Genomic DNA, 25,797 nt, shown 5'->3' on the forward strand with positions numbered 1-25,797 from the left:
CTCAGAAAGCAAAGAAGAAGCTAGGTAAGGAAGCACATATCTATAATCCCAGCTGAGGTATGAGGATCATGAGTTTGAGGCCAACCTGGCTGCTTGGCTAGTTCAAGCCCAGCCTGGGCTAAATATTGAAACTTTGTCTCAAAAAAAAAATAGAAAAGGAATATACCAGGCAGTCATCATAAGTTTATCTTTGAATCCAATTCCATTCAGTCAAGGAAAGCAGAAAAAAACAGTATTGCTCCATTTGGCAAGAACAGTGATTAAATAGCATGATTTATGGTCCTTTGGGGAAATTAATATAACACCATTCTAAGCAGTTATGAAAGCATTGCCGTCATCATGCAACTCAACTAAACTGTGAACCTCTGTTCACAGCCAAGAGGTGAGGCCTCAATTGTTATGGGGTCAGTGGACTTTAATCTTCCAAGAGCCATCTCTTGCTGCAGTGTGGAAGATGAATTAAATAAGGAGAGATTTGTAGGCTGTAACTAAAAAGTAAAAACCACAGTCAAACAATTATGAAAGTAAAGGGGAGGCTATTAGGGATCTGGAAGGGAGGAGAAAGAAGGGAGAGATAAAAAAGGGCAACAGAGTGGGCGAATATGGTCAAAGTGTATTATATGCATGTATAGAGATGTCATAATGAAACCCCTTGCTTTTTACAGTTAGATACACTACTAACAAAAAGGGGGAAGGGAGAAATACGTAATAGTCTCTAGACCCTGACCCAGTTAGATTGGAGGGATGAGGGGAAAGGAGAAGGCAGTGCTGACTGCTGTTTCCAGCCTCTCTGAATAGGAATGAGAGTAGTACTCATTGATCAAAGAGAAGACTGTTTGAGAATTATTTATGACTGTTATGTATGTCATATTTGTAGCCTCCTATAAAATTAGTAGTATCCCTATTTTATATATAACAAAATTGGTATGTAGTCAATATTGCAGCCATGATTTGAATCCAACTCCATCCAATTTCAGATCCCTGCTCTTTCCTCAATGTCTGCCTGCTTCATTTGAAAGAGAATTCAGAGGAAGGCCAGATTGAGAAAGATGTTGATTCTGAGCTTAGAAATTTTGAGCTTGATAAACTGGTAGGACATCCCTGTAGAGACAGACACAAATAGCAGCTGTCTGGAGATCCATCAAGAATGCAGGTAGAATTAAGGAACATCTTCAAAGAGGAGGTAGTTAAGTCATAAGAGTATATGACCTCAAGGGGGGAGAATGTAGTACAAAAAGGGGTAAGATGGGAGGACTCTTAGAGAAGAGTTTCATTTAGAGGTCAAGATGAGGTTGAGACACCAAGGAATGAAACTGACAAGGAGCAGAGTACTAGAACATCAAGAAAACCCAGATATTTTGAAAAGAAGGGGGCAACAAGAGGGAGTGTCTTATACCAAACTCCAAAAAGTGGTCAAGCCAGTTGCGATGGTGCATGCCTATCATCCCAGCTACTTGGGAGGCCTAAATAGGAAGATTGTGGTACAGGCCAGCCCTGGCAAAAATGCAAGACCCTATTTGAAAAAATAACTAAAATCAAAAAAGGGCTGGAGGCATGCCTCAAGTGGTAGAGTGCCTGCCTGTAAGGCCTTGAATTCAAACCTCAGTACTCTTCCTGTTCCCCAAAAAAAAAGAAATGGAGCAAAAGGCTGAAAAATAGGAGTTACAAAATTAATAACAGTGCATTAAAAAAATACTCTTAATGATTAAACAAGGAAAATAATTTACGTTGAACTTTAGAAAGAAAAGGTGTTTTTACAAGTAGAACTTAAAGTACCAATGCCATAGGTCATAGATAAGATTACTCTAGCTACTTCATTCTCCCTCAAGGACAAGAAACAGATAGATTTGTAGCTATTATTATTATTCAAGTAGAGAATAGCTCATATGTAAAGGCCATGAAACACAAAGATGAGGTTCTTTTAGGTTAATTAAGCTATTCGTGTCTGCCCTCAGGCCTGGGCAAATTTTCTAAGAGTCACTAGGCCTAAGGAGCCAATCCTGCTTCTCTGTAGTAGTGAAGTTGGAGGTAGTTTCATAAAGTGGACTTACTCTAGACTAGTGGTATTACTGTCATACTTAAGTTTTGGTGCATTTTAGTAGTGTTTGGTGGAGATGTGAGGCCAGAACACAAAGCCTGTAGGTAAAGGAAGTACTAAATGCAAATCCGAAAAACAGGCAAGAGAGAACAGGCATGTTATTGTTTCTGTTTTCACACTACGGCTCTGTGCCTTGTGTAAGAACAGTCTTTACTCCTGATATAATTGCACATACTTTATTTTTTCAAATACATTTGTTCACTTAATAGTTTCATATGCTGAATTTATGGAACAGTTTCTGACTGGCTTCTCCTTTAAAAACTTGGAAAGTTCTTAATTAGCTAATGAATTAATAAAAGAATATGTTGGGATGCATCACTGATTTTTTTAAGTTTGAGGTTATAAAAGTCACTCTTATAAGACTCTAAAAGGTTCTTTGGGAGCTGGGCACAACAGTGCATACCTAAAACCCAAGCTACTTGGGGGTCAGAGATCAGGAAGATTATGATTCAAGGCCAGCCCAGGCATAAAGTCAGCAAGACTCCACCTCAACCAATAAGCTGGGACGGGCTGTGTAGCTGTGCTGCACAGGAGGTACAAGTGGGATTGTGGTCCAGGCAAAAATGGGAGACCCTATTTGAAAAATAAAGCTAAAAGGACTGGGGACTTAGCTCAAATGGTAGAGGCCTGCCTGGCAAGTGCAGTGTCCTGAGTTTAAACCCCTGTACTGCCAAAGAAGAGAAAAGGGTTCTTTGTGTTGATCATAGAAATGAAACTTATGAAGCGTGATATAACCTATAAAGCATGATATATATGTCAGTTTTCTAAAAAAATCAGCATTTAGAAAAAGAAAGCTATGTTTATGTTAATTATTTTGAATAATTATTTCCATGGTGGTACTTGTGTTAATTAATCTAAATATGTGGTATCTTATATTTGAAATGTTCTTAAAAGAACAAAACAATTCTTTTTCAGATCAGAAAAGCATATATATGTAAAGTCTTATGAAAATGTCCTAAAATACAGATTGCCTCAGTTTGTTACATTTGTGTTTTGTGGGACATTAATGTTTTATTAACATCCAAATCTAAAAACTGTATTAGTAAGTGTATTGTTTACTTCTTTATGCCAAGAACTAGTGAAATAGCAGCCATCTATGTGAGCTGTACTCTGTCAGGTGATAATAAACAATGCCAACAGTGATCAAAGCCAGTAATAGTTAATCCATTTACTCTTCACCTTGATAGATGGTACATCTGCTTATTTGGGATAAGTGCCAAGGTTTTAATGCAGCTTCTCTAAGCAACAGATTAATGACAAGTCTGTTTACTGATACAAATTGCTCTTTAGGTGGTCCTTTTATTTCACATTGTTTTCATACTGGTAGAAAGGACTATATCCTAAATATAGTAGTGTTACAATTCTATCTTGCTAAATATACCTGCTTCAGTTATTACTAAATAAAAACAAAAGCTTTCAGTAGAATTTATTCTTCTTGAGTTTATAATTGTATTCTTGTTTCAAGAGTTTAAACTTTCCTGACCCTGAAGGGGAAAATAAGTTAAATCTACTCTACATACTTCATTTGCAGCCTGAAATTGAAAATATCAGTCAATATAAATTTAAATAATCAATTTAGCAGAACTTTTTTTTTAGTCATTTAGAATTTCTGTCTTAACAGGTACCTATCCTCATCTCTGACTTGTTTCTACCGTTTTTAAATGCTTGCACTTCCATCTATCCCAGTGTGCTTCCTCCACTCCTTTGGTAGCTTTCAGTCATTCAGATCCTGACCCAAATACCATCTCTTCAAAGAAAAGTAGCTGGAATAAGCCTATCTGACAATAACCTCTCTCCTACATTCTTTCTATCCTGTTACCCTGCTTTATTTTATTTTGGTCATAGCACTTGACATCTGAAGCTACTTGTTCTTTATCTCTAGCTCATAAGAATGTAAGTTCAATGAAAGCAAGGGCACTGTCTGTCTTTCACCACCAGTTTGCCCAGTACCCACAACAGCATAACCATTTTAGAAAGTATCTTAAGTGACAAGGGAGACCATTTGGCCTAAGTCTCCATGTTGAGGTTCATGTTTTTTTCAACTGGAGAGGTTAGTACATAACTGAATACACAGTGTTACAACCTTCAGAGTGCACCAGAACTTACTGGGATCTTCTCCTTGAGTTCAAACTAAAAAGTTTCAGATAAAACTGAAGTGACAAAAGATTTACCTGGCACAAAACATACTTAGGTAGACTTCAGGACAGACCCTTGCTATTCTAAGTTCCACACTATGTTGGAATAAGCCTCTTAAAAAATTCTCATTTCAGTCAACTAATCCTATTTGCTTTTGGTTTTATTTGTTTTGTAACTTTTTGAAAATAAAGCTATGTGAAGATCATAACAATATTAAATGCCATAATTAAAAGAACAGTAATTTTTAAATTTTCTATGCAAATTTATTGATATCTGTTCTATTTTTAAATGTTTATTTTGAATTTTTATTACTTATATGATAAAATTTGTTTAAAAATCATAAAATGATCTGGCAAAAAAGAAGGAACCCATATTACCAAAATGAGGAACTGAAGGAAATACTGCAAAGCTCTACAGACAGCAAAAGGATGAAAATGGAGTGTTGTGGAAAACTATATGTGTCTGTGAGTTTGACAGTTCAGTTGAAATGGACTAATGCCTTAAAAAATTAACAAGAGATGAGACTAATCTGACTAGCCTTTTGTCAAAGTAATTGAATTTATTATCCAAAACCTTCCCACAAAGAAGTGTTCACGTCCACGTAGGTTTCACTGGTAAAACCTATCATGCACTTAAGAAAGGGGTAATGCCAGATTTCCACAAATTCTTTCAGAAAATGCAAGAGAAAGAAACACTTCTTCCATGTTATAAGATCAACGTATTCCTAATAACTAAAGTTGGCAATGACTTAATAAGAAAAATAAGCTATAGTCCTGTTTTCCTCCTGCACAAAAGTATAAAAGTACTTAAGTAGACAGAGCAAATCAAGCACTGTATAAAATAATACATCTTTAACCAAGTGAGATTAATCCAAGGAGTATTAATTGAGCTTAACGGTTGAGAAGTCTATCAGTAGAGTCCATCATATTAACATAATGAAGAAGCCAGTATGATGTTTGTTGTCACACAAAGCAGTCAACAAAATAAACCATTTCATGATAAAACTCAGCAAAACAGGAATAGAACTTCCTCAGTCTGACAAAGAGCATTTACAAAAAATTTAAAGGGATCTGGGAGTGTAGCTCAAGTAGATTACATGCTGAGCATGCATAAGCCCCTGAGTTCAATCCCTAACACCAAAAAAAGTAAGTAAAGGAGAAATTCTAAATGCCTTCACTAAAGATTAGGAACAAGGCAAAGATAACTGTTTTAACCTGTTCTGTTCAGTATTACCCTGGAGTTCTAGTGATAGCAACAATTCAAGGAGGGGAAAAAAACTGAGGCCAATAGGAAAAGGGGAACAGGTACTAGAGAAAAGGTTAGTTCAAGAAGAATTAACCTAGAAGGTAACCAATGTGAGTCAACGCCCTGTATAGCTGTCTTTATCTCAACCAGCAAAAACCCTTGTTCCTTCCTATTTTTGCTTATACTCTCTCTACAACAAAATTAGAAATAAGGGCAAAATAGTTTCTGCTGGGTATTGAGGGGGTGGGGGAGAGGGAGGGGGCAGAGTGGGTGGTAAGGGAGGGGGTGGGGGCAGGGGGGAGAAATGAACCAAGCCTTGTATGCACATATGAATAATAAAAGAAAAAGGGAAAAAAAAGAAAAAAAAAATAAATAAATAATCAAATTATTTAGTAAAAAAAAAGAAAAGGAAGGAAAAATAAAAACTGACTTTATCACAGCTAACATGATTTTATGTAGGAAATCCTAAGGAACTAACAAAAAAAAGCAATGACAACTAAAACAATAAATGAATTTAGAAAGAACTCAGGATAGGAGATCAATTATAATATATGTATTACATAGTATATAGAGATATATATACACACATATTAGTAGTAAACAGAAAAATTAAAATCCGTTAAGGGATTTGGGAGTGTAAGATGTCAGTACTTCCCAAATAAGGGTCAACTTTCCTAAGCAAAATCTGAGCAGCAATAGAAATTGGCAAGCTGATTTTAAGGCTTTTAAAGCAGAATACCTAAAACAAGTCAGCCTTCAGAAGCAGGAACAGTGCTAGACAACTCACACACACTGGCTGTCAGGACTTAATATAAAGCTGTAGTAATGACAGAAAATGATACTGACCTAAGGACGGTACATCAGTGGAAGTTGATCAGTGGGAGAAAACAGAGTCCTTTCTTCATGGTCATTGGATCTTTGGTAAAGGCACCAAATCAGTAAATGTGGAAAGAAAAAACTTTGCTTTTTGTTTTAACAAATGTCACTAGAACAACTAAATATATAGATGGGGAAAAAATAAATATACACAAATATATATTTGGGGTGGATGATTAGGTCTTGACATAGAAGCTAAAACCATTAAACTTCATGGGGGAAATAAGAGTATCTTCAGAATCTAGAATAGGCATAGTTTTTTGTTTTCTTTTCTGCAGTTTTGGAACTGGAACCCAGAGCCTCCCACATGCTAGGCAAAGCCACATCCCCAGCCCAAGGCAGCGTTTTTTAGGACACAGAAAGCAATAACTATAAAAGAAAAAAAGATAAATTAATCTTCACCAAAATTAATAACTTCTGCTCAAAGACACCATTAAAAAAATGAATTGGGCTAGGTGTATTGGTGATGTTTATAAGACCAGCCGTCAGGAGGCTGAGGCTAGAGGATCTGGAGTAGAAGCCAGCCTGAGTTACAGAGTGAGACCCTGACTCAGAAAAAGGAAAGGAAATGGAAGGAGTAGACAAGGTATAGATTAGGAGAAAATATTTTCCAAGTACTTATCTCACAAAAGACTTGTGTCCAGAATATATAAAGAACTCCTACAGCTGAATAGTTTTAATGTTTTTAATGAACAAAATACTACAGCAGACACTTTACAAGAGAAAATAGCCAGATAAACACTTAAAAATTGATCATCAGGCAAGTGCAGGTTAAAACACATGGTTATATACACTATACATCCCAACAGAATAGCTAAAATTATTACGGAGACTGATCACAAGAAATCTTGACAAGGATATGAAGGAACACAGTTTGCATTGGGGAAAAAAAAAGTTTGTTAGTTTTTAAAAAGTTAAACAGATATATAACTATTACCCTGATAGGAATTTAGCCAAGAAAAATTTAAACCTAAGCCCACAAAATTGAATTGTATAAGAATGGTTATGGCAGTTTGATTCACAGTATAGCTAAAACATGGAGAAAAGCAGACATCTGTTAGTAGGTAAATGAGGAAATAGAGGTATAATCATGCAGTGCGATGCAACTCAACAGATGGAAACAAGCTTTTCCTGTGCAAACCACATGTGTGAATTTCAGGGCCACATGCTGTGTGAAAGAAGACAGACACAAAAAAAATACCTAGTATATGATTCTATTTACTTGACTTTGTAAACTAAGATGAAACTAATTCAGATAGAAAAGTATCAGAGCTGCCTCCATGGAATTGCCAGGAGAAAGGATTGACTGGAAGAGGCACAGAGAAGCTACCAAAATTGGATGGCTGAAGAGCTATAAACAATAACTAAGAGGAACAGTGAGTCAAAGTGTAGGTGAATTGTGTCATAATCATGACTCGGCTTCACTGATTATGGGCTGGTTTATTACAGAGTTCTGTTCAGTTTATGTTTGAAATTTTGCGTAATAAAAAATAAAAGGGAGCAGTAAGCAAAAGGATAAATGTTTGATTTATCGGGCCTGCCATTTGGTTTTCAACCTAAAGATGAAACAAATACAAGGCTTTTCAACTTTTACCCTAAACTAAGTAGGGAAGGGTCATTGAAAACTGGGTGAGAGATGTCAAGGACTAAAAATAAGCCATTTGTCATTAGCAACACCACCAACAACAGGTGTTGGCGAGGATGCGGGGGAAAAGGAACCCTCATACACTGTTGGTGGGAATGTAGACTAGTACAACCACTCTGGAAAAAAAATTTGGAGGCTACTTAAAAAGCTAGACATCGATCTACCATTTGATCCAGCAATACCACTCTTGGGGATATACCCAAAAGAATGTGACACAGGTTACTCCAGAAGCACCTGCACACCCATGTTTATTGCGGCATTATTCACAATAGCCAAGTTATGGAAACAGCCAAGATGCCCCACCACTGAAGAATGGATTAAGAAAATGTGGTATCTATACACAATGGAATTTTATGCAGCCATGAAGAAGAACGAAATGTTATCATTCGCTGGTAAATGGATGGAATTGGAGAACATCATTCTGAGTGAGGTTAGCCTGGCCCAAAAGACCAAAAATCATATGTTCTCCCTCATATGTGGACATTAGATCAAGGGCAAACACAACAAGGGGATTGGACTTTGACCACATGATAAAAGCGAGAGCACACAAGGGAGGGGTGAGGATAGGTAAGACACCTAAAAAAATTAGCTAGCATTTGTTGCCCTTAACGCAGAGAAACTAAAGCAGATACCTTAAAAGCAACTGAGGCCAATAGGAAAAGGGGACCAGGAACTAGAGAAAAGGGTAGATCAAAAAGAATTAACCTAGAAGGTAACACCCACGCACAGGAAATTAATGTGAGTCAACTCCCTGTATAGCTATCCTTATCTCAACCAGCAAAAACCCTTGTTCCTTCCTATTATTGCTTATACTCTCTCTACAACAAAATTAGAAATAAGGGCAAAATAGTTTCTGCTGGGAATTGAGGGGGTTGGGGGGAGAGGGAGGGGGCAGAGTGGGTGGTAAGGGAGAGGGTGGGGGCAGGGGGGAGAAATGACCCAAGCCTTGTATGCACATATGAATAATAAAATAAAATAAAAGATAAGCCATTTGCCTAAAACGAGTATTATAGAAGTAACTAGATTTGGAATCTAATTTGTTAAAAACTGTTAACAAATTACCTAGGTAAAAATGGATGAAGATTTGTCTCCTACTTGATCTATTTAATCCATACTTTGGGATTTTGTGTGTGTCTGACTTCTTAATCCATTTTTTTTTAATTTGCTTTCCATATGAAGATTGGTATAAATGACTTTGAAAGGTAGGTTTTTTTTTTTTTTATGTACTCCAAGGGACTCTTAATAGTTTTATACTTAATAGAAATGTAAGCATTTTAGTGCTTTATAAATACATAAAAGAAGGAAGAACATGTATATGTATAATATAAATAGCTTTTTAAAAGCCATGCACTTGAACATGTGGCCATAACTATCAATGATATAAAAAAATTTTGAATAAAAATTCTTCTGAAAGAAAGACAAGGTAATCATGAATTTTTATAGAGACTGCTGCCTTTAGAACATATCTATTAAGTAAAAAGTATTATTATAATTTTTTTAAAAATTATAATAATAGTGTTAATTCCTTTATTTTCTCCATTGATTCTTACATGATCTCAGCAAAGTGGATAATGGGCAAAAAGTATTTAAGTTAGTATTTAACAGATAACTAATATATACTTAATAGTAACAATTTAGCAACTATTTTTAGATTTTTTTGAAAACTCCAATAGACATGCATGTAATCTCATGTTTGCACTCTTTTCAGCTGCAGAAGATCATAAGTAAACAAGATGACTTCAAGACAGTGGGCACTAACAAAACAGAAAATCAGGTATGTACACATAAACTAAACATTTCCAAACAAGTGATGTTTATGATGGCTGCTCTCTTCTGTTCAAACAAATAAATTGTTCAGATTTATCAATAACTTAATATTTTAAGCTGGGCATGGTGGTCCATGCCTGTAATCATGGCTACTCGGGAGGCAGAGATAGGTAGATCTGATTCAAAGCCAGCCCTGGACAAACAGTTCTTGAGACTCTATCTCGAAAATACACAACACAAAAAAAGGCTGATGAAGTGGCTCAAGTGGTAGAGCACCTGCCTAGCAAATGTGAGATCCTGTGTTCAAGCCCAGGCACCACCAAAAAAATTTTTAAAAATTTAAAAAAATTAAATAGATGTGTTGTATTCACGTGGTCCTACCCTCAAAAGGTGCACAACACTATGTAGATAGGGCAGAATTTTTCCCACCTTGTTCCTCATTTCTCCTTCCTAGACTGTGAGAGCTGTGTTTCTTGTGTACTCTTCCAGAGGTATTTTATGCAACCAGAAACACATATGTTAGTAAGTTAATAAATATATTTACATATTGTTTTTCTTTTATTCCAAGTAGTAGTATACTGTACATTGTCCCATGTTTCTTTTTTCACTTACTATATCTGAATATCTCATCCTTTTTAATGGTTCCAGAGCACTATATTGTATGGATGTATTATTTCTGTAATCAGTTCCTTTTTCAAAGACATTTAATATGTATCTTTTCATATTATGAATAATACTGCTATGGATAATCCTATTATTGCACCACTTTATACCTATGTAAATATATTTAGGGATAGCAGCCCAGAAATTCATTTGCTGGATTAAAAGTTAGGACTATTTCTAAGGTCATTGACAGACTTTGATAAATATTGACCATTAACACCCACGCACAGGAAATCAATGAGAGTCAATGCCCTGTATAGCTATCCTTATCTCAACCAGCAAAAACCCTTGTTCCTTCCTATTATTGCTTATACTCTCTCTACAACAAAATTAGAAATAAGGGCAAAATAGTTTCTGCTGGGTATTGAGGGGGTGGGGGGGAGACGGAGGGGGTGGAGTGGGTGGTAAAGGAGGGGGTGGGGGCAGGGGGGAGAAATGAACCAAGCCTTGTATGCACATATGAATAATAAAAGAAAAATAAATAAATAAATAAATATTGACCATTATCTTCTATAAAATGCAAACTTGCTTTCATTCCCACCTGTAACGTATATGGAATATATTTTCAACTGACAATCTTCAAATTAATTGCAATTCTACCTCAGGTTTTTCCATGAGATTTTCTTAAATTTCCAAATCATTTCATATTTTAAGGCAAATCTACTTTAAAACTTGCAAGTTATTAAAAATCACAGTTCTGTTTTTTGACATTTTTATTCCCTTTGAGTAATCCTGAACTGTACTTGTTTGTCTCGCGTGCAAGCCCTTAAATGCTATTTGCTTTTCCTAGATGTACGTATCCTATATATCTCCTTCTCATGATATCATGTATGTCCTCAGTCATGATACCTTATCACATGATGTTCAGTCATGATACCTTATCACATGTTGTTTGTTTGTATCCTTCTCTACAATGAAAGCATTATGCACCTCCTTAAGGTCATGTAATGTTAGGGAGCAGTCCATAGACCACCTTCATTTCTGACACTGACAACTCCAAGTATTAAGAGAACTCACTGAAAATTAGATTCATGGGTGCCATTTATTAGTGATTAGATTAAAATCAGTCTAAGGAGCTGAATTCCAGATAGTTCTACAAGCAAAGGTCCCAGTTGTTCTCTCCAGGTAGAGACAAGGACAGTTTTGATTTTCCAAGCAATACTCTTTAATAATATCCTGGAGTACTGACAAGTGGGGAAGCCTACCCAAGCCTTGATGCCAGAGATTTTACTGGGGTCAGCCATATAAATCTTTTTGGCTGCCCCTGTGCCTAATCCTAAAACTCTTAACCTAGATCCCTACTCTGAAGTCTCATGATTAGACTGTGTAGAATAGCCCAAGAGCCCCAGGTAAACAAAGATTCTCTTGTCTAGCCTCTGTAGGAATAAGATTTTTTTTTGTGAGACTGGGATTTGAACTCAGGGCTTCAGTGCTTGCTAAACAGGTGCTACTGCCTAAGCTAAACCTCCAGTCCATTTTATTCTGGTTATTTGGAGATGGGGGGTTCTCACAAACTATTTGTCCAGGCTGGCCTTAAACTGTGATCCTCCAGATGTCAGCCTCCCAAGTAGCTAGGATTACAGGCATAATCCTCCAGTCCCCAGTGGATAAGGTTAATTTTTTATTATACATGCCCTAATAAAACAGCAGACATACACTACATGCTCAGTTAATGGTTTTCAATGAATGTATAGATATATTTTACTATTGACCTATTGCTGGTTATTACGATTTTTTCTTGCAGTGGCACAGTGGTAGAGGTAGAGAATGTACTTAGCATGTACAGGGCCCTAGGTTAAATCCCTAGCGTCCCCAAAAATTGTTTCCAAATATTTGCCATTAGAAGTCATGCTGTATTAAATGTCTAAGCTAGGAATGCTGGTGGATACCTGTAGTGTCTTGGGAGAATCACTTGAGCTCTCAAGTTTGAGGCCAGCCTTGGCAGCATGTCAGGAAGGAAGGGAGAGAGGGAGATAGGGAGGGAGGGAGGGAGGGAGGGAGGGAGGAAATACTTGGTAAAATGAATTAATTATTATCTAAACATTTAAATTTTAGGGTCGATTTCTAGAAGTGAGATTCTTGGTTCAAAAGACACGAATATTTCTAAGGCTTTCAGTAACTATTCACAGATGTTTTCTGGAAAGGGTATTGGAATTTACAGTCCCACCAGGATTGAATAACCATGCCTGTCTGTCAGGTCTCTCCAGGATTGGTCTCTTTGTTTTGCTTATTTTTAATCTGCATCAATTTGATAGGAAGAGAAGGTATCTGTGTAGAGCAGGCTGTGCCCAGCCCTGAGCTACTCCATTTTGAGGACAAATGCTAAGGCACAGTGATTTCACATCTTGCTAGTGCAAGTACACAACCACCATCTGTCCACTTGTTCCTAGGTCTGTTGATGTTTTGTTTGTTCATACGGTTGTAATTTGGTATATAGTTGTCCTAGATGTTTGTGGTCTGTTCACTGTTCTAGTGTTAAATGTGAAAAAAAATGCTGTCTTATTGTGGATCAGGATTTGGAAGTCATTTTATCATGTTACTTTGTGTTATTCAGATAGTTTTGAAAAGTTTATGGGTTTACAGTGCTGTGGTGTGGTTCGATTGGTAGAGTACCTGCCTAGCAAGCATGAGGCCCTGAATTTAAACTCCAGTACCACAAAAATAAATAAATGTTTGCAATATATCAAGTATGTTCTGGTAACCTGCTATGCATAAGTGAATGAAGAGTTTTAGATGTTGTGGTGCACCTGTGTTGGTTTGTTTGTTTGTTTGTTTTGCTGTGACAAGCCTGACAAATACTCTACCACTGAGCTATACCACTAGGTGAAGTAGAGCTTCATTGCTGGTCCCTCAAACAGTGTCATATGTGTACCTGTCTGGTTATATATATATATTGCTAGGACTATTAATTTCATTGTGTTCCTAATTGCTTGATCTAGGTCTGTCAATTTTAAGTTATCCTCAGATTTTGTTGGGTTGCAGTAAGGGTTTGTTAGTCTCCAGCTTACTCCTGTCCAGTCCTATAGTGATGGCGATACTGTATTGTTGATTCCGAGTTCATGTCCTAGTGAAGTTGATGATTGAAGATGCTGGACCAGGAGTTAAGAGTAAAGCAAGCACAAAGTTTATTGAAAGGATAGCAAACCACGCTGCCAGGTGAGACTTAGTGAAAGAGCTAAGCCAAACAATAGCTGAAATCTAGAAGATGATATAGGGCACTAACTGGCTTAGGTCCAACTAGCCTACCTTGGAACTATATTGGTGATTGGTTAGTGCCAAGTCAGCTTCTCACTGAGCTTGGCCACCCGTCCATCCCTTCCTTATGGAACTGAGCATTCCAAGAATGTCTGGTCAGCTCATCCTGGCCTTGGGGCCCACCACCCACATTGTGCAACTGCATCTTGTTATTTTGGTTAGAGACTTGTTATTTCTGTGAGAAACCTGTTCTCTCTCACATCCTTTTAACATGTCTGTTTTTAAAGTGCTTTCTCATCCAAAATGGAGTCACCTCTATCATTGCTCCCCTTACAGCACTCTGAGTGATTGGTTGTAAATCTTAGGAGCTCATGGTGTAGATTTGGGTTTTCTGCTAAAAAGGAGAGTTGATTCATTTCAGAGCCATTTAGAGCTATGTTGTAGTATATGCTCCTCCATCTTACACATGCATAGTCAGTCAACATCTATGGCTTGTTTTGGTGTGAAGTCTGTCCTAAGTTTTTACTGTTCTGCTCTGGTATATTCTCTTTCGTCTGGTATGTTTTGAGACCTTCCTTGTCCATGGTAATAATCTGTTGCTGTTTTTTTTCTAATTGTTTATTGGTCATGTCCCATAGATTCTCTCCAAGGATTGTTAAAAAATCTCTTGGGTACTTGGGATGGGGTCTCATGGGTACAGAGGGTTGTTCATTATGTTATTGATCAATATGTTACGTGGCTTTTCTAAGTATTTTAGGTGCTAATTATTTGCCTTTGTGTCTGTCCTGATCTACTTACGAAAGATGAGTTTTAGACTCAAGGCCCAAACTCTTGGGATTCCACATGCCAGGAGGTCTGTTCACTCACCCTATATGCCAAATAAAGAGGCATGGTGACAGCAGAGAAAGGTTTGTTACACAGCTCAGGACATGCTGTAGGAAGAGGCAGGGTGAGCACTCAACCCATCTTCAGCCATTTTCAAGGTACAAACATGAGCTATAGGTGTAAACAAACAAAGGTATGAATAGTTAAGCAGTTCCAGTCACAGGTGTGATCTGGTTGATCATTATTGCAGTCCTTGTTCTGCGAGAGGTTCCAGAGTTGTAATCTGGAGTCATTTTCAACTGCCTGGTGTTCCATCCCAAGGAGGGTCTACTGTTGGGAGTAGTTTTGGTCCCTTCTCGTGAAGATGTTATCAGTTCTGTCTTTCCTGGAAGCCCAGGTGATTACAAAGAGAATGTCTCAGAGCAAAGACAGATACAAAGTAGAGGACAGATGCCAGGCTTTCCTCTGCTTTTAGTTAATTCATGGGCCCAAGTAAGAAATCAGTGCTTTTCAGCAAAAGCAGTTTGAACACCTCTTAACACTTGTGACCGGCTTTTTAAAATACTGCAGGTACCTTTTTTCTTGGTGTTCTGTATATTAATGGTTTACATTCTTAGGATCCTTTAAATCTAATTTTGTAAGTTCTGAGACTGCTATTGGTGTTTTTCTTCTAACTTCCTGCTCTGTGAGTGTCATGGATCCCTGAAGGTGAGCACCATTTTAGGGCATCTTTCTTTGGTTACTCTGTTCCTCAAGCTTCTTCTCAGACCTGACATTTTCAATTTAGTTTTCTTGCTCACTTGAATCATTTTCTTAATTTAACTCTATAGTCCTCCTTACATACAAATAATCTATTTGTGACTTGGTTTTCTTTCTTTCTGCAGCCTTGTATTTCTTTTGCTAACCAGTTTCTAATGAAATAAAACCCTTCGTGATATAGGCTAATTGACTTCCCATATCTCTAACCCTAAGCCCTTGATGTGCACAGACTGGTGATGTTCCCTTCTGCCGGCATCCAGGTTGGATATCACTACAAATGGCTGTGTACCATGGCATAAGCCAGGCCTTGGGTTGACAAAGTGAGCATTAATTCCCTGTTCATGATTCTAGGACATGCCAAAATTTGGGCATATCTGCAAATGGCTTAATTTTTTTGAAATTTTTTTGTATATTTTCAATTATTTGAAATTCACTGGATTCCTTCTTTAATGTATAGAAGAATCCTTCAGCTATGTTATTGCCATGCGTGAGCAATGCCATTAACAAAGACTGACACATTTGTATCTTTCCACAGTGTCAGAATTTATTAAATATTGATAAATCCATAAGCTACGTCAGTTTCATCATCTCTGTTCCACCAAGTACTCCTGGTTTCACTTGGAGTCTAGCTATCATAAATTCCTTATTCCATTCCAATATTAATAACTAATATCTGTAACACTCAAATCACATACCGCAGCTCAGACAGTTGTATTAGGTTACATAGAGTAAAGAGGCAAAGGGATTTAGTAAGGCAATTCAGGAGTCAAAGCAGAGTCCACAGAGAGTCCAGTACAAATGCAGAGAGTCATTGCAGGTGGTCAGGCATTGGGATTAGGAATCCTGGCAGAGCTGTCAGGGAAGGGTCCAGACAGTGGTTTCAAGATGGGAGGTCTCCCCACAGGGACAGTTGGCAGTTCTGAGCCGAAGCTCAAGGCCAGGACTGAGTTGTGTCACCTTCCTATGTCTTGGACAGAGGCCGTGAGCTGTACACCAGTGACAGGCCAGGGTACCATCCCCCACCCACCTTCAGTCTATTGAAAATTCGTCCTAATCAACTTTACTGTCACTTTCACTAAAAGACAAAAAGGAATATTAAGCTAATATCTGTCAAAATCTAAAATCATTTTCATGATACTTTTTGTCTATAATATTTTGGTATAGATTTTTAATGTAGTCCCATTTTTTGTCTTAATTTACCCACATCAAAATGATTTATAAAATACTAACCTATATTATCATCTGGTTTACTTCTGGTTTTACTTGCTTACTTTAAGTTTTTTTGTCCTTTTTCCCCCTCTGTGTCCACTACTCCCATTTGACCAGGCCACTATCATTTCTTTTGAGTGACCACAGTAACCTCCTGATGGATCGCCCACATCCACTCTGTCTTCTAATTCATTTTCACAAAGTAACCAAGGTGATTTAAGCACAAATATGATGTAACTATTACTTAAAGGTAAGAAAATAAATAATAAAATAAATTTCAATAGCATGAAAAAATTTTTCTCAGTTTCCTGTTAAAATTTAAAAAATAAAAAAATCCCTATAAACCTGGGTCATCCAGTCCCAACCCTCCTACAGCCTCTTGCTGTATATACCACTTTCTCTGTAGCAGAGCATAATAGTTAAGAACTCAGACTCAGCAGCCTAAATGCCTAGGTTCTAATGTGGCTTACATCATTTAGTGACTATGTGACACTGGGACACACCTCTCAACCAGTTCACCTCATTGGGAAATTCAGGCGATTAAATGAGTTAGTACATTTCAGTCTTGTAGAACTGTGCTTAACAACCCAAGTAATATAAGAATTTGCTATTATACTTACTGTTGGTTTCTCCACCCCAGCCATAGGATGCCATGCTCTCTTCACCTTCAAGCCTTCATACATACTCTGTTTGTAATGTTTATTCCCACTTCTTTCTTAGTTAACTTCTGTTCAGACTTCCAGTCAGTCTAAATGGCATTTCTCAGGGAAACCTTGCTTGTCTTTCTAAGTGAGTCATGTTACATGCTTCTTCAGCTACCTGTACTTTTCTTGCTGTGATATTGTGTATATGCGTGCGTGTGTGCACAGGTGTGCTGGAGATGAACCCAGAATATCATGTTATGCTAAGCATGCCCTCTACTATGGAGCTACACCCCCAACCCTACATGATCACTGTTTTCAGTAACTCATTAGATGATCAACTACTCCATGGGATAGAGACCTACAAGTCTGCAGGGCCTAATGAAGCGCCTAGGACAGAATGGGCATCTACTGCATCCTTATTAAATCGACTGACTGCTGGGTTTGTGTCCCATTTCTTATTTCAAAATAAATTCCAGGTGAATCAGAGATTTAAATGTCAAAAATGAAACTATGGGGCAGGCGCTGATGGCTCATGCCTATAATCCTAGCTACCTGGTAGGCAGTGGTCAGGAGGATCATGGTTCAAAGCTGACCTAAGCAGATAGTTCACGAGACCCTATCTTGAAAATACAAAACCATTGAAGTACTTTAGGAAACTAACATTTTTATATTACTGAGGTAGGTAAATGTTTTTATATTATTTTATATTATTGAAGTAGGTAATATAGTTCTACTCCAAAAAGCATCTAGGAAAATTCTGGTAGATATTTAATAATATCTCAGTAGAAAAATACTCAAAAGACATGAAGAAACAGAAGAAATACAATGCCCCCAGTAAACATGAGTAAAAGAAACACAACTTGAAATAGTAGTGATTTTTAATATTTGTTTTCCTACCAGATTGGCAAAAGTAAAAGATTATCTTCTGTAGACAGCTGAGCATGTTGGCACACACCTGTACTCCCACCACATGGGAGCTGAGGCAGGAGAATTGCAAGTTTAAGGCCAGCATGGGTCATATAATTAGACCCTGTCTCAAAAAGACAAAAAACTCTTTTTTAAAAAGCATCTTTCTCTAAGGTTAAAGTGAGTGAACACTTTTTTTTTTAATGGTTCTTTACTTAGGATTTGTCTAACAAAATTTAAGTGCTAATGCCATTTGATTCATTAATTTTACTTCTAGGAATTTATAAGTACAAAAAGAAAAAATACAGTATTTCTTAGTATGTATTACTTATAGTGATATGCAAGGATGGTTAACCATTGCATAAATCAGTAAATGTAATACAGCATATAAACAGAATCAAGGACAAAATAAGGGGTAATTTTGCTATATATTACCCAAACTGCTAGCATCATGACATCAGTGGACTGTATTAAATTATATGTGCTTAATATAATACCTTAATCAGCCATGAAAGTCTATACAAAAAGATGTTCTCCAAAACAATATAGAAGCCAGGTGCAGTGGTACATGACTGTAATCCCAGCCACTTGGGAGTCTGAGGCAGGAGAATTGTGGCTTCTAGCCCAAACTGGGCTACATAGCAAAACCCTTTCTCAGAAAAAGAAATAATAAATAAAAATTTAAAAAACAGAATTACTGTAGGTAAATCAAAATTAAATCCTAAAGTAATATACAAGTAACCAAAAGGCAGGCAGGCAAAGGAAAACAAAAATAATCAAAAATTTATAAATGACAGACTTAAACCCTAATATATGAATAATTACATTAGTTGTAAGTAGTCTTAACTATGCCAATTAAAATACAGAGATGACAGGAGATTAAAAGATACAGCCCAACCATATTTTACAATTAATTCACTTCAAATGTAAAAATTAAGACATCTTGAAAACAAAATGATGCAAAGACATACGTCATGCATACATTAATAAAATAAAAAAGCAGGAGTGCCTATCTTATATCACATAAAATTAACTTCAGAGCAAAGCACCTAACCAGAGACATTATATAATGATGAAAGCCTGACTCAACAAGACAAAATAACAAATTCTAATTGTGTATATAAAACCAAACAACAAGCTTTAGAAAATAAGTGTCACCAAAACTGACAGAACTGAAAGGAGACAGACAAATGTCCAGTATAACTGGAGATCCTAACATTTCTTTCAGCAGTTGACAGAAAAGCTAGACAAAATCAGCAAGGACATGAAGCTCAGCACCACCAACCGTCTGACATTAGAACACCCCTCCCCACTTGGTTAGCATGTATAAGACTGCACACACACCAAAAAAATAACAACATTCCACCTGGGCCTGGAGGTCTGGCCCAAGCAGTACAGCACCTGCATAGCAAGCATAGAGCCCTAACTGCAAATCTCAGGAAAACCAACCAACAAAAACACCCAAGCACAGAATGTGCCTCTAGAGTATACACCAGGACACCACATCCCAGTCCATACAGCAAACCTCATGAAATTTAAAAGAATTCAAATACAGAATGTGTTCTTTCACCATGAAGAATTAAACTAGAAGTCAGTAATAGAAAGACAACAAAAAGCTCTCCAAATACTTGGAAAATAAACAACACTTAAATAATCCATAGGTCAGAGGCAGCCTTAAGGCAAACCAAATACATTTAACTGAATGAAAATGAATATGCAACTTAATAAAAATTTGGGGATACAGTCAAAGCACTTCTAAGAGGAAAATTTATGGCATGAAATGCTCATATTAGAAAATAGGAAATTTCTCAGGCTGGTGGAGCGGCTCAAGTGGTAGAGCGCCTCACACCTAGCAAGTGTGAGGCCCAGAGTTCAAACTCCAGTACTGCCAAAAAAAAATCTGAATAGAAAATAGGAAATTTCTCTGCCAGGCATGGTGGTACAACATCTGTAACCCCAGCAACTTGGGAGGTGAAGATGATAGGATTACAGTCCAGGACCAGCATGAAGCTCTGAGTTCAAACTCCAACCTACCAATTAAAAAAAAACATGGGAATGGGGGGCATTCAACTTGGTAAAGAACATCTGTTCAAAACCTACTTTAGCAAACATACTTGATGATGAAAGACTGAATGCTTGTTCTCTAAGACCAAGAACAAGGCAAGGATGTCCACGCTCAGCTCTTATGCAGCATACTTCTGAATGTTCTAGCCACTGTAATCAGGCAGGACAAGGAGATAAAAGGCCTACTGATTGGAAAGTAAGAAATAAAATAGCCCTTATTGTAGATGACATTGTCTCTATAGAAGATCTCAACCCATGCTAGAAATTAAATGTATAAAAATCACATTTGTATATACAAGTAATAAGTAACTGGACACCAAAATTTTAAATACAATAATATAACCTCAAGAAGTCATGAAATCTCTTCAATAAGTGTTGCTAGTACAACTGGATATCCATATGCAAAAGAATAAATTTGGATGACTATCTCACACCACATATAAAAATTAATTCAAATGGATCAGAGACCAAAATATAAGAGCTAAAACTATAGAATTCCTAGAAGAAGCTATAGGAGGAAGGTTCATGACATTGGATGTGGCAATGCTTTTTTATTAGATACGACACTAAAAATACAAACAACAGCAGAAAGATACACACATTGGCCTTAATCATAATTTAAGTTTTCTTCACCAAATGATACTATCAAGAGAATACCAAGACCACTTATAGAATGAAAGAAGATACCTGCAAGTCATATATCTGTTAAGAGTTTAGTATCAGAATATATAAAGAACTTTTGCTAGCTAGTCATCTGATAAAGAATTAATAATCCAGAATGTACAAAGGGCTCAAAAAATTAAACACTATGGCTAGAGGCTTGGCTTAAGCAGTAGAGTACTTTGTGCTGCCTTGGAAACACAAAGCCTTGAGCTGAAACCTCAGTTCTGAAAAAAAAAAAATCCAATTTATGAATGGGCAAATAAGCAGGCAGTTGTCAGAAGAAGTACAAATGGCTGATAAATACGTGAAGAAATCATTCAACATCCTTAGCCATAAAGGAAATGCAAATGAAAACTACATCTCACCACAGCCAAATTGGCAGTCATCAAGAAAACAAACAATAACAAATGCTGGTGAGGATGTGGTAGGGGAAAGGAACCCTCATACACTGTTGGTGGGAATGTAAACTAGTACAACCCTGTGGAAATCAGTATATGTTCCTTGAAAACTAAAATTAGATCTTTATTATGGCTCTGCTATACCACTCGGGTATATATCTGAAGGAGTGCAAATCCACATACAAGAGAGATACCTGCGTACCCATGTTTACTGCAAAATGTTCACAATAGCCAAGTTGTGGAATCAGCTTAGGCACCCAACAGCTGATGAGAGGATAAACAAATGTGGTATATATACAACATTGAGAATTTTCAGCCAAAAAAAAAGAATAAAATTACGTCATTTGTATGTATATATATATGCAAGTACATTTACATACATATGTGTATATTATATATAACATACATGAAGGTAGCACAGTGAAACCTACCAAATGCTGTTTGCAAAAAGTAGGAGAGGAGGGAGAGCTAGGGAATATAATAAAGGAGGTGAACTTGTTCAAAGTATGCTGTACACATATACAGTATTATCACAGACCCTCCTGTACTATTAACATATGCTCATTTAAAAAAAAAAAAAGAACTCTTTGCTGGGCTTAGGACTTGAGCAGACATTTCTCCAAAGAAGATATATGAACAACCAACGAACACCTGAAAAGATTATCAGCATCATTAGTCAGTAGGGCAATGTAAGTTAAAGCATAAGTGAGATATTGTAGCATACCCATCCAAATCACTCAAATTTTGAAGTGCTGACAGCACCACATATTCCAAGGATGTAGAGAAACTAGGGCACTCCTCCACTGCCAGTAGGAATATAAAATGATACTGCCACTCTGGAAGGCAGTAATTGCACTTCTGGGCTTCTGTCCCAGGGAAGTAAAACCTGTGTTGTTACATCTGTATATAACCATACATGAGTGTTTTCTAGCAGTTGTATGTGAAACAACCCAAATGTCCTTCAACAGGTGAGTGATTAAACTATGGTAATCTGTATCATGAAGTATTACTCTGCAATAAAAAAACAGGCTGAACGAATTGCCAAAGGAATATGCTGAACAAAAGTAACAGCAATACTAAATGTTACATATTGAATGATTCCACTTTTACAACATTTTTGAAATAAGAAAATTATCGGTATGGATTGTTGATTAGTAGTTGCCAGAGGTTAAAGAGAGGATGGAAGCAGCAAGTGGATATGGCAATGTGAGGGATCCTCGTAATAAGGAAGTATTTTCTCTATTGACTGTCAGGTTGTGATATTGTACTATAGTTTGGCACGATGCCACCACAGGAGGAACTAAGTAAAGGGTATGGGGGATTTTTTGTTGTATTATTACTTACAGTTACATGTGACTCCCTAGTTATCTCAGTTTAAAAAAAAAAAAACAAAACACAGGAGATATGCATTTGTTCCTTGGGTTATGTGTTCCTCTGCACCTTTTACCTAATTTGTTCTTTTGTTTCTTGCTACATTGCCTTTGCTGTCATGCTATACCTTTTCTTATTCTCATATTCTATCCAGACTTTCTCTTTGCCCTAGTAGAGCATGAATGAGATTCTCCTTGATACCTTTCCCACCTTAACTAATTTATCTTTTTTCCCCTGGCCTGCAGGTGTTATATTTTGATCCCTTTTTCTGTAGACTGAAGGGATAGAGAACAAAGGAGAAGTGAGTTCCTGATAGGAGAAGGAAGAAAGGGAATTGCCTGTAAGGAAAACATGGCATGACAAACTCTCAAGGGCACTGTACCAAGAAATAGAAAAAGAACAATGTAGCCCCTTACTGGGGAACTAGATTCTGTTCTGTTTTCCTATAAAATGTCCTAGACCAAGCTGGGCACCAGTGGCTCACACATGTAATCCTGGCTACTCAGGAGGATTACAGTTCGAAGCCAGCCCTGGCCAAATAGTCTGAAAGACCCTATCTCAAAAAAAAAAGCTCTTGGCTCTCTGCTCTCTCCCTCTCCCACCGGGCAATAAAGAATCTCTTGGCCAGATCACTCCTGTCCACGTGGTCACTTTTGGTGCCTATATTTCCTTACATTTGGTACCATGACTTGGGGTGGGTTTCCCCACTAATCCTGGTGGGACCTCCATTCCGACTCGCCCCACGACCACCCTGAGGACATGACTGGCCAGGACTCATCCTCCTGATCACCCTCACTTGCATCCAACACCAGACATTCTTTGGTGAGTCCACATACCCTTCTCGGGCTCCCTTTGTGGTCTCTCCCTTCTGTATCTCCAGGGTTTCCAAACACTCCCCCTGTTTGGCTATCTCTGGGTGGCTCAGGTGGCAGAAGGATTCCCTCAGTTGTCGGGCTTGGATCCATTTTGTCATGGGTCTCAGAGACCCCTCATCAAAAAGCCTGGGCCCAGGTGACCCATAGCCCTCGGCCATTCGGCCCAGCATGCCACTAGAACTCGATGACAATTGAGTTTTGCGGGCATTGTGCTGTTGTCGGGTATTTGTGCTGCGCAAGGACTCTCCACAGTACATAATATCCTCCTCTCCCATTATGGGACCAGGTCCCACACAATGGGTACCTCTACATCCTCTTTGCCATCTGACTCCCCATTGAGATGCCTCCTCAATTATTTAGACACCTTGGGTTTGACCCCAGATGTAAAACCAAAAAATTTAATCCACTTTTGCACTCAAATCTGGCCCACTTATCCTTTAGACAACCAAAATCACTGGCCCCTTTTCAGGTCTTTAAATCCCAACCTTTTACAGGACATACAACTACTGTGAGCAATCGGGACAATGGGGAGAGCTTCCATTATGTCCAAGCCTTTTCATACCTCCATCTAAATCTGGCTCTCTGACTTCAAATCCTCCCTCTGTACTCTCTGTTCCCCTGCACAGATTCTATCAGCCTGTAAACCAGTTTCTAAATCAGCCAATTCCTCTCCAAACCTCCTCCTTCCCCACATAAGCAGACTTCTTGCACTGCTTACCATACCTATCTCCTCCTATCTTCCTGAAAAACTTTCCCTGTCATGGAGTTAAGCAAGCCACTCCTTGCCAATTCTGACCTTAAGGCGATTCCAGCTCTGAGAGAGCTCATGCTTTATTTGGTGACCAGAGAGTGGAGGTTTCATTTTGCTGAAAGCCTGCAAGTACCAATCAATGGGAGCAACTTGGAGGCACAGGTGATGGCTAATCCCTTAAGTGTGTGTCATGCCTCCAGGCTCTGCCTTCCCCTCCCTTACCTAAGATGTCAGCACACCTTTCTGCCTCCTCCATGGTCTCACCACATGTCCTCTGTCTCTGTCTGCCTTCCCCTCCCTGGGCTTACTGAGACCCTGCCTCCCATGAAAAACCTGTAGCATGGTACCTTATGACTTAAGCTATTCCAACTAGTTTGCCAGGCCTCTCAGTCTAAAGTAACTTTAAATCAGCCACTTTACAAAAGCGCTTACAAAAACCTGCAGCTGCCACGCTCATGCTCCAACTCCGCCCCCACAAGGGGAGGAGGGAAAGCAAACAGGCGCACCTGTGCACAGGATGCCAGCTTCTGGACACAAAGCGCCTGCCATAGCTAAGAAAATCCATAGAGAGGACCCAACAAATCCTGGGCCGCCAGCCACATGTGGCAATCGCTGCAGCCCACCGCCACTTCCCCTAGAAGTGCAGAGTACACAGGAAGGGTGGGGCAACAGGCTGCAGGATCAGGCCTAGGCAGTCAGGGTCATTTGTCCCAGGTGTGTGTGGAGGGAGTGGAGCCTTGCACAAGTCCTGCTCCTAGCCCCACCTCACACCTCAGGGCATCAGACCCAGACCTTGTAAGTCAATTGTTAGTTCAAGGTTATAGTTCCAGAAATAACTAAATAGACATTACTGTGGTCTCTGAATTTCTCATTTAGAATTTTCTATACCTTTGGCCTCAGCATAAATTTTTCCCTCCAAATATTAACACTAGTTGTCCCGTATGTCACTGTTATTGGCCTAAAATGCCCTCTCAGTGCCCTTCTCTAACTTTACAAATGATTTCTTTGTTAAAAAGGTAGTGTTTTATTAAAGAGGCTGCCTGCTGTTAGCTAAAAGACAGGACCCTAACGTTTTGTTCTTTCTAGATGGGACCTGCATCTTCCAGTCTTCTGGCTGGTAGATGTTAAAAGCTTTGTACTGAGGCCTGGCCTCAGTATGCCTTGGGTGACCAAGAGAAGTGGCCTTCACAGGGGTCCTTAAATTATAGTACCATACTCCAATTAGACCTTTTCTATAAAAGTAAAAAAAAAAAAAAGTAAACTGAGGTCCCCTATACAAATTTCTCTCATTAGAAAAGCAATGGGTTCTGGCCCAGGCCACTCAGGTTGGAAATGATTATAAGGCTCAAGCAGTAGTGTGCTGCTTTACAAGCAGAAAGTCCTGAGTTCAAGCCCAGTACAGCCAAAGTAAAAAATAATAATAATAATAATATTTGGGGCTGAGGAAGTGGCTCAATGGGAGAATGTCTGCCCAGCACGTGCAAAGCCCTGCGTTCAATTCCCCAGCATTACTAAAAAAAACAAATAAAAAATGGTAAAGAAGATAAGTGGCATTAATGTCACTTCAGCCATCTCATAGTGGAAAAACGTAGTTTAACCTAGACCAGATCCCTCATTCTTCAAGTGAGGAAACTGAGGCCCAGAACAATTCAGAGATTTGTTCTCCAGAGTGTCAGGTGTCAATGTAAAATAACAATTTTACTTTAC

At 38.1% G+C, this 25,797-nt stretch overlaps 1 protein-coding gene across 2 annotated transcripts in view; it reads left to right on the plus strand.

Annotated features, from left to right (window-relative positions):
* Micu2 (mitochondrial calcium uptake 2) overlaps positions 1–25,797 on the plus strand; it is a 130,984-nt gene that overhangs the window by 88,974 nt on the left and 16,213 nt on the right. For both annotated transcript variants that reach the window (XM_020167675.2, XM_074043699.1), the window contains exon 7: positions 9,709–9,774. In XM_020167675.2, the coding sequence (XP_020023264.2) occupies positions 9,709–9,774 (66 nt within the window). The remainder of the gene's footprint in view (positions 1–9,708; positions 9,775–25,797) is intronic.

The sequence above is a fragment of the Castor canadensis genome, chromosome 10, assembly GCF_047511655.1.
Source record: "Castor canadensis chromosome 10, mCasCan1.hap1v2, whole genome shotgun sequence".
NCBI classification, from domain to species: Eukaryota; Metazoa; Chordata; class Mammalia; order Rodentia; family Castoridae; genus Castor; species Castor canadensis.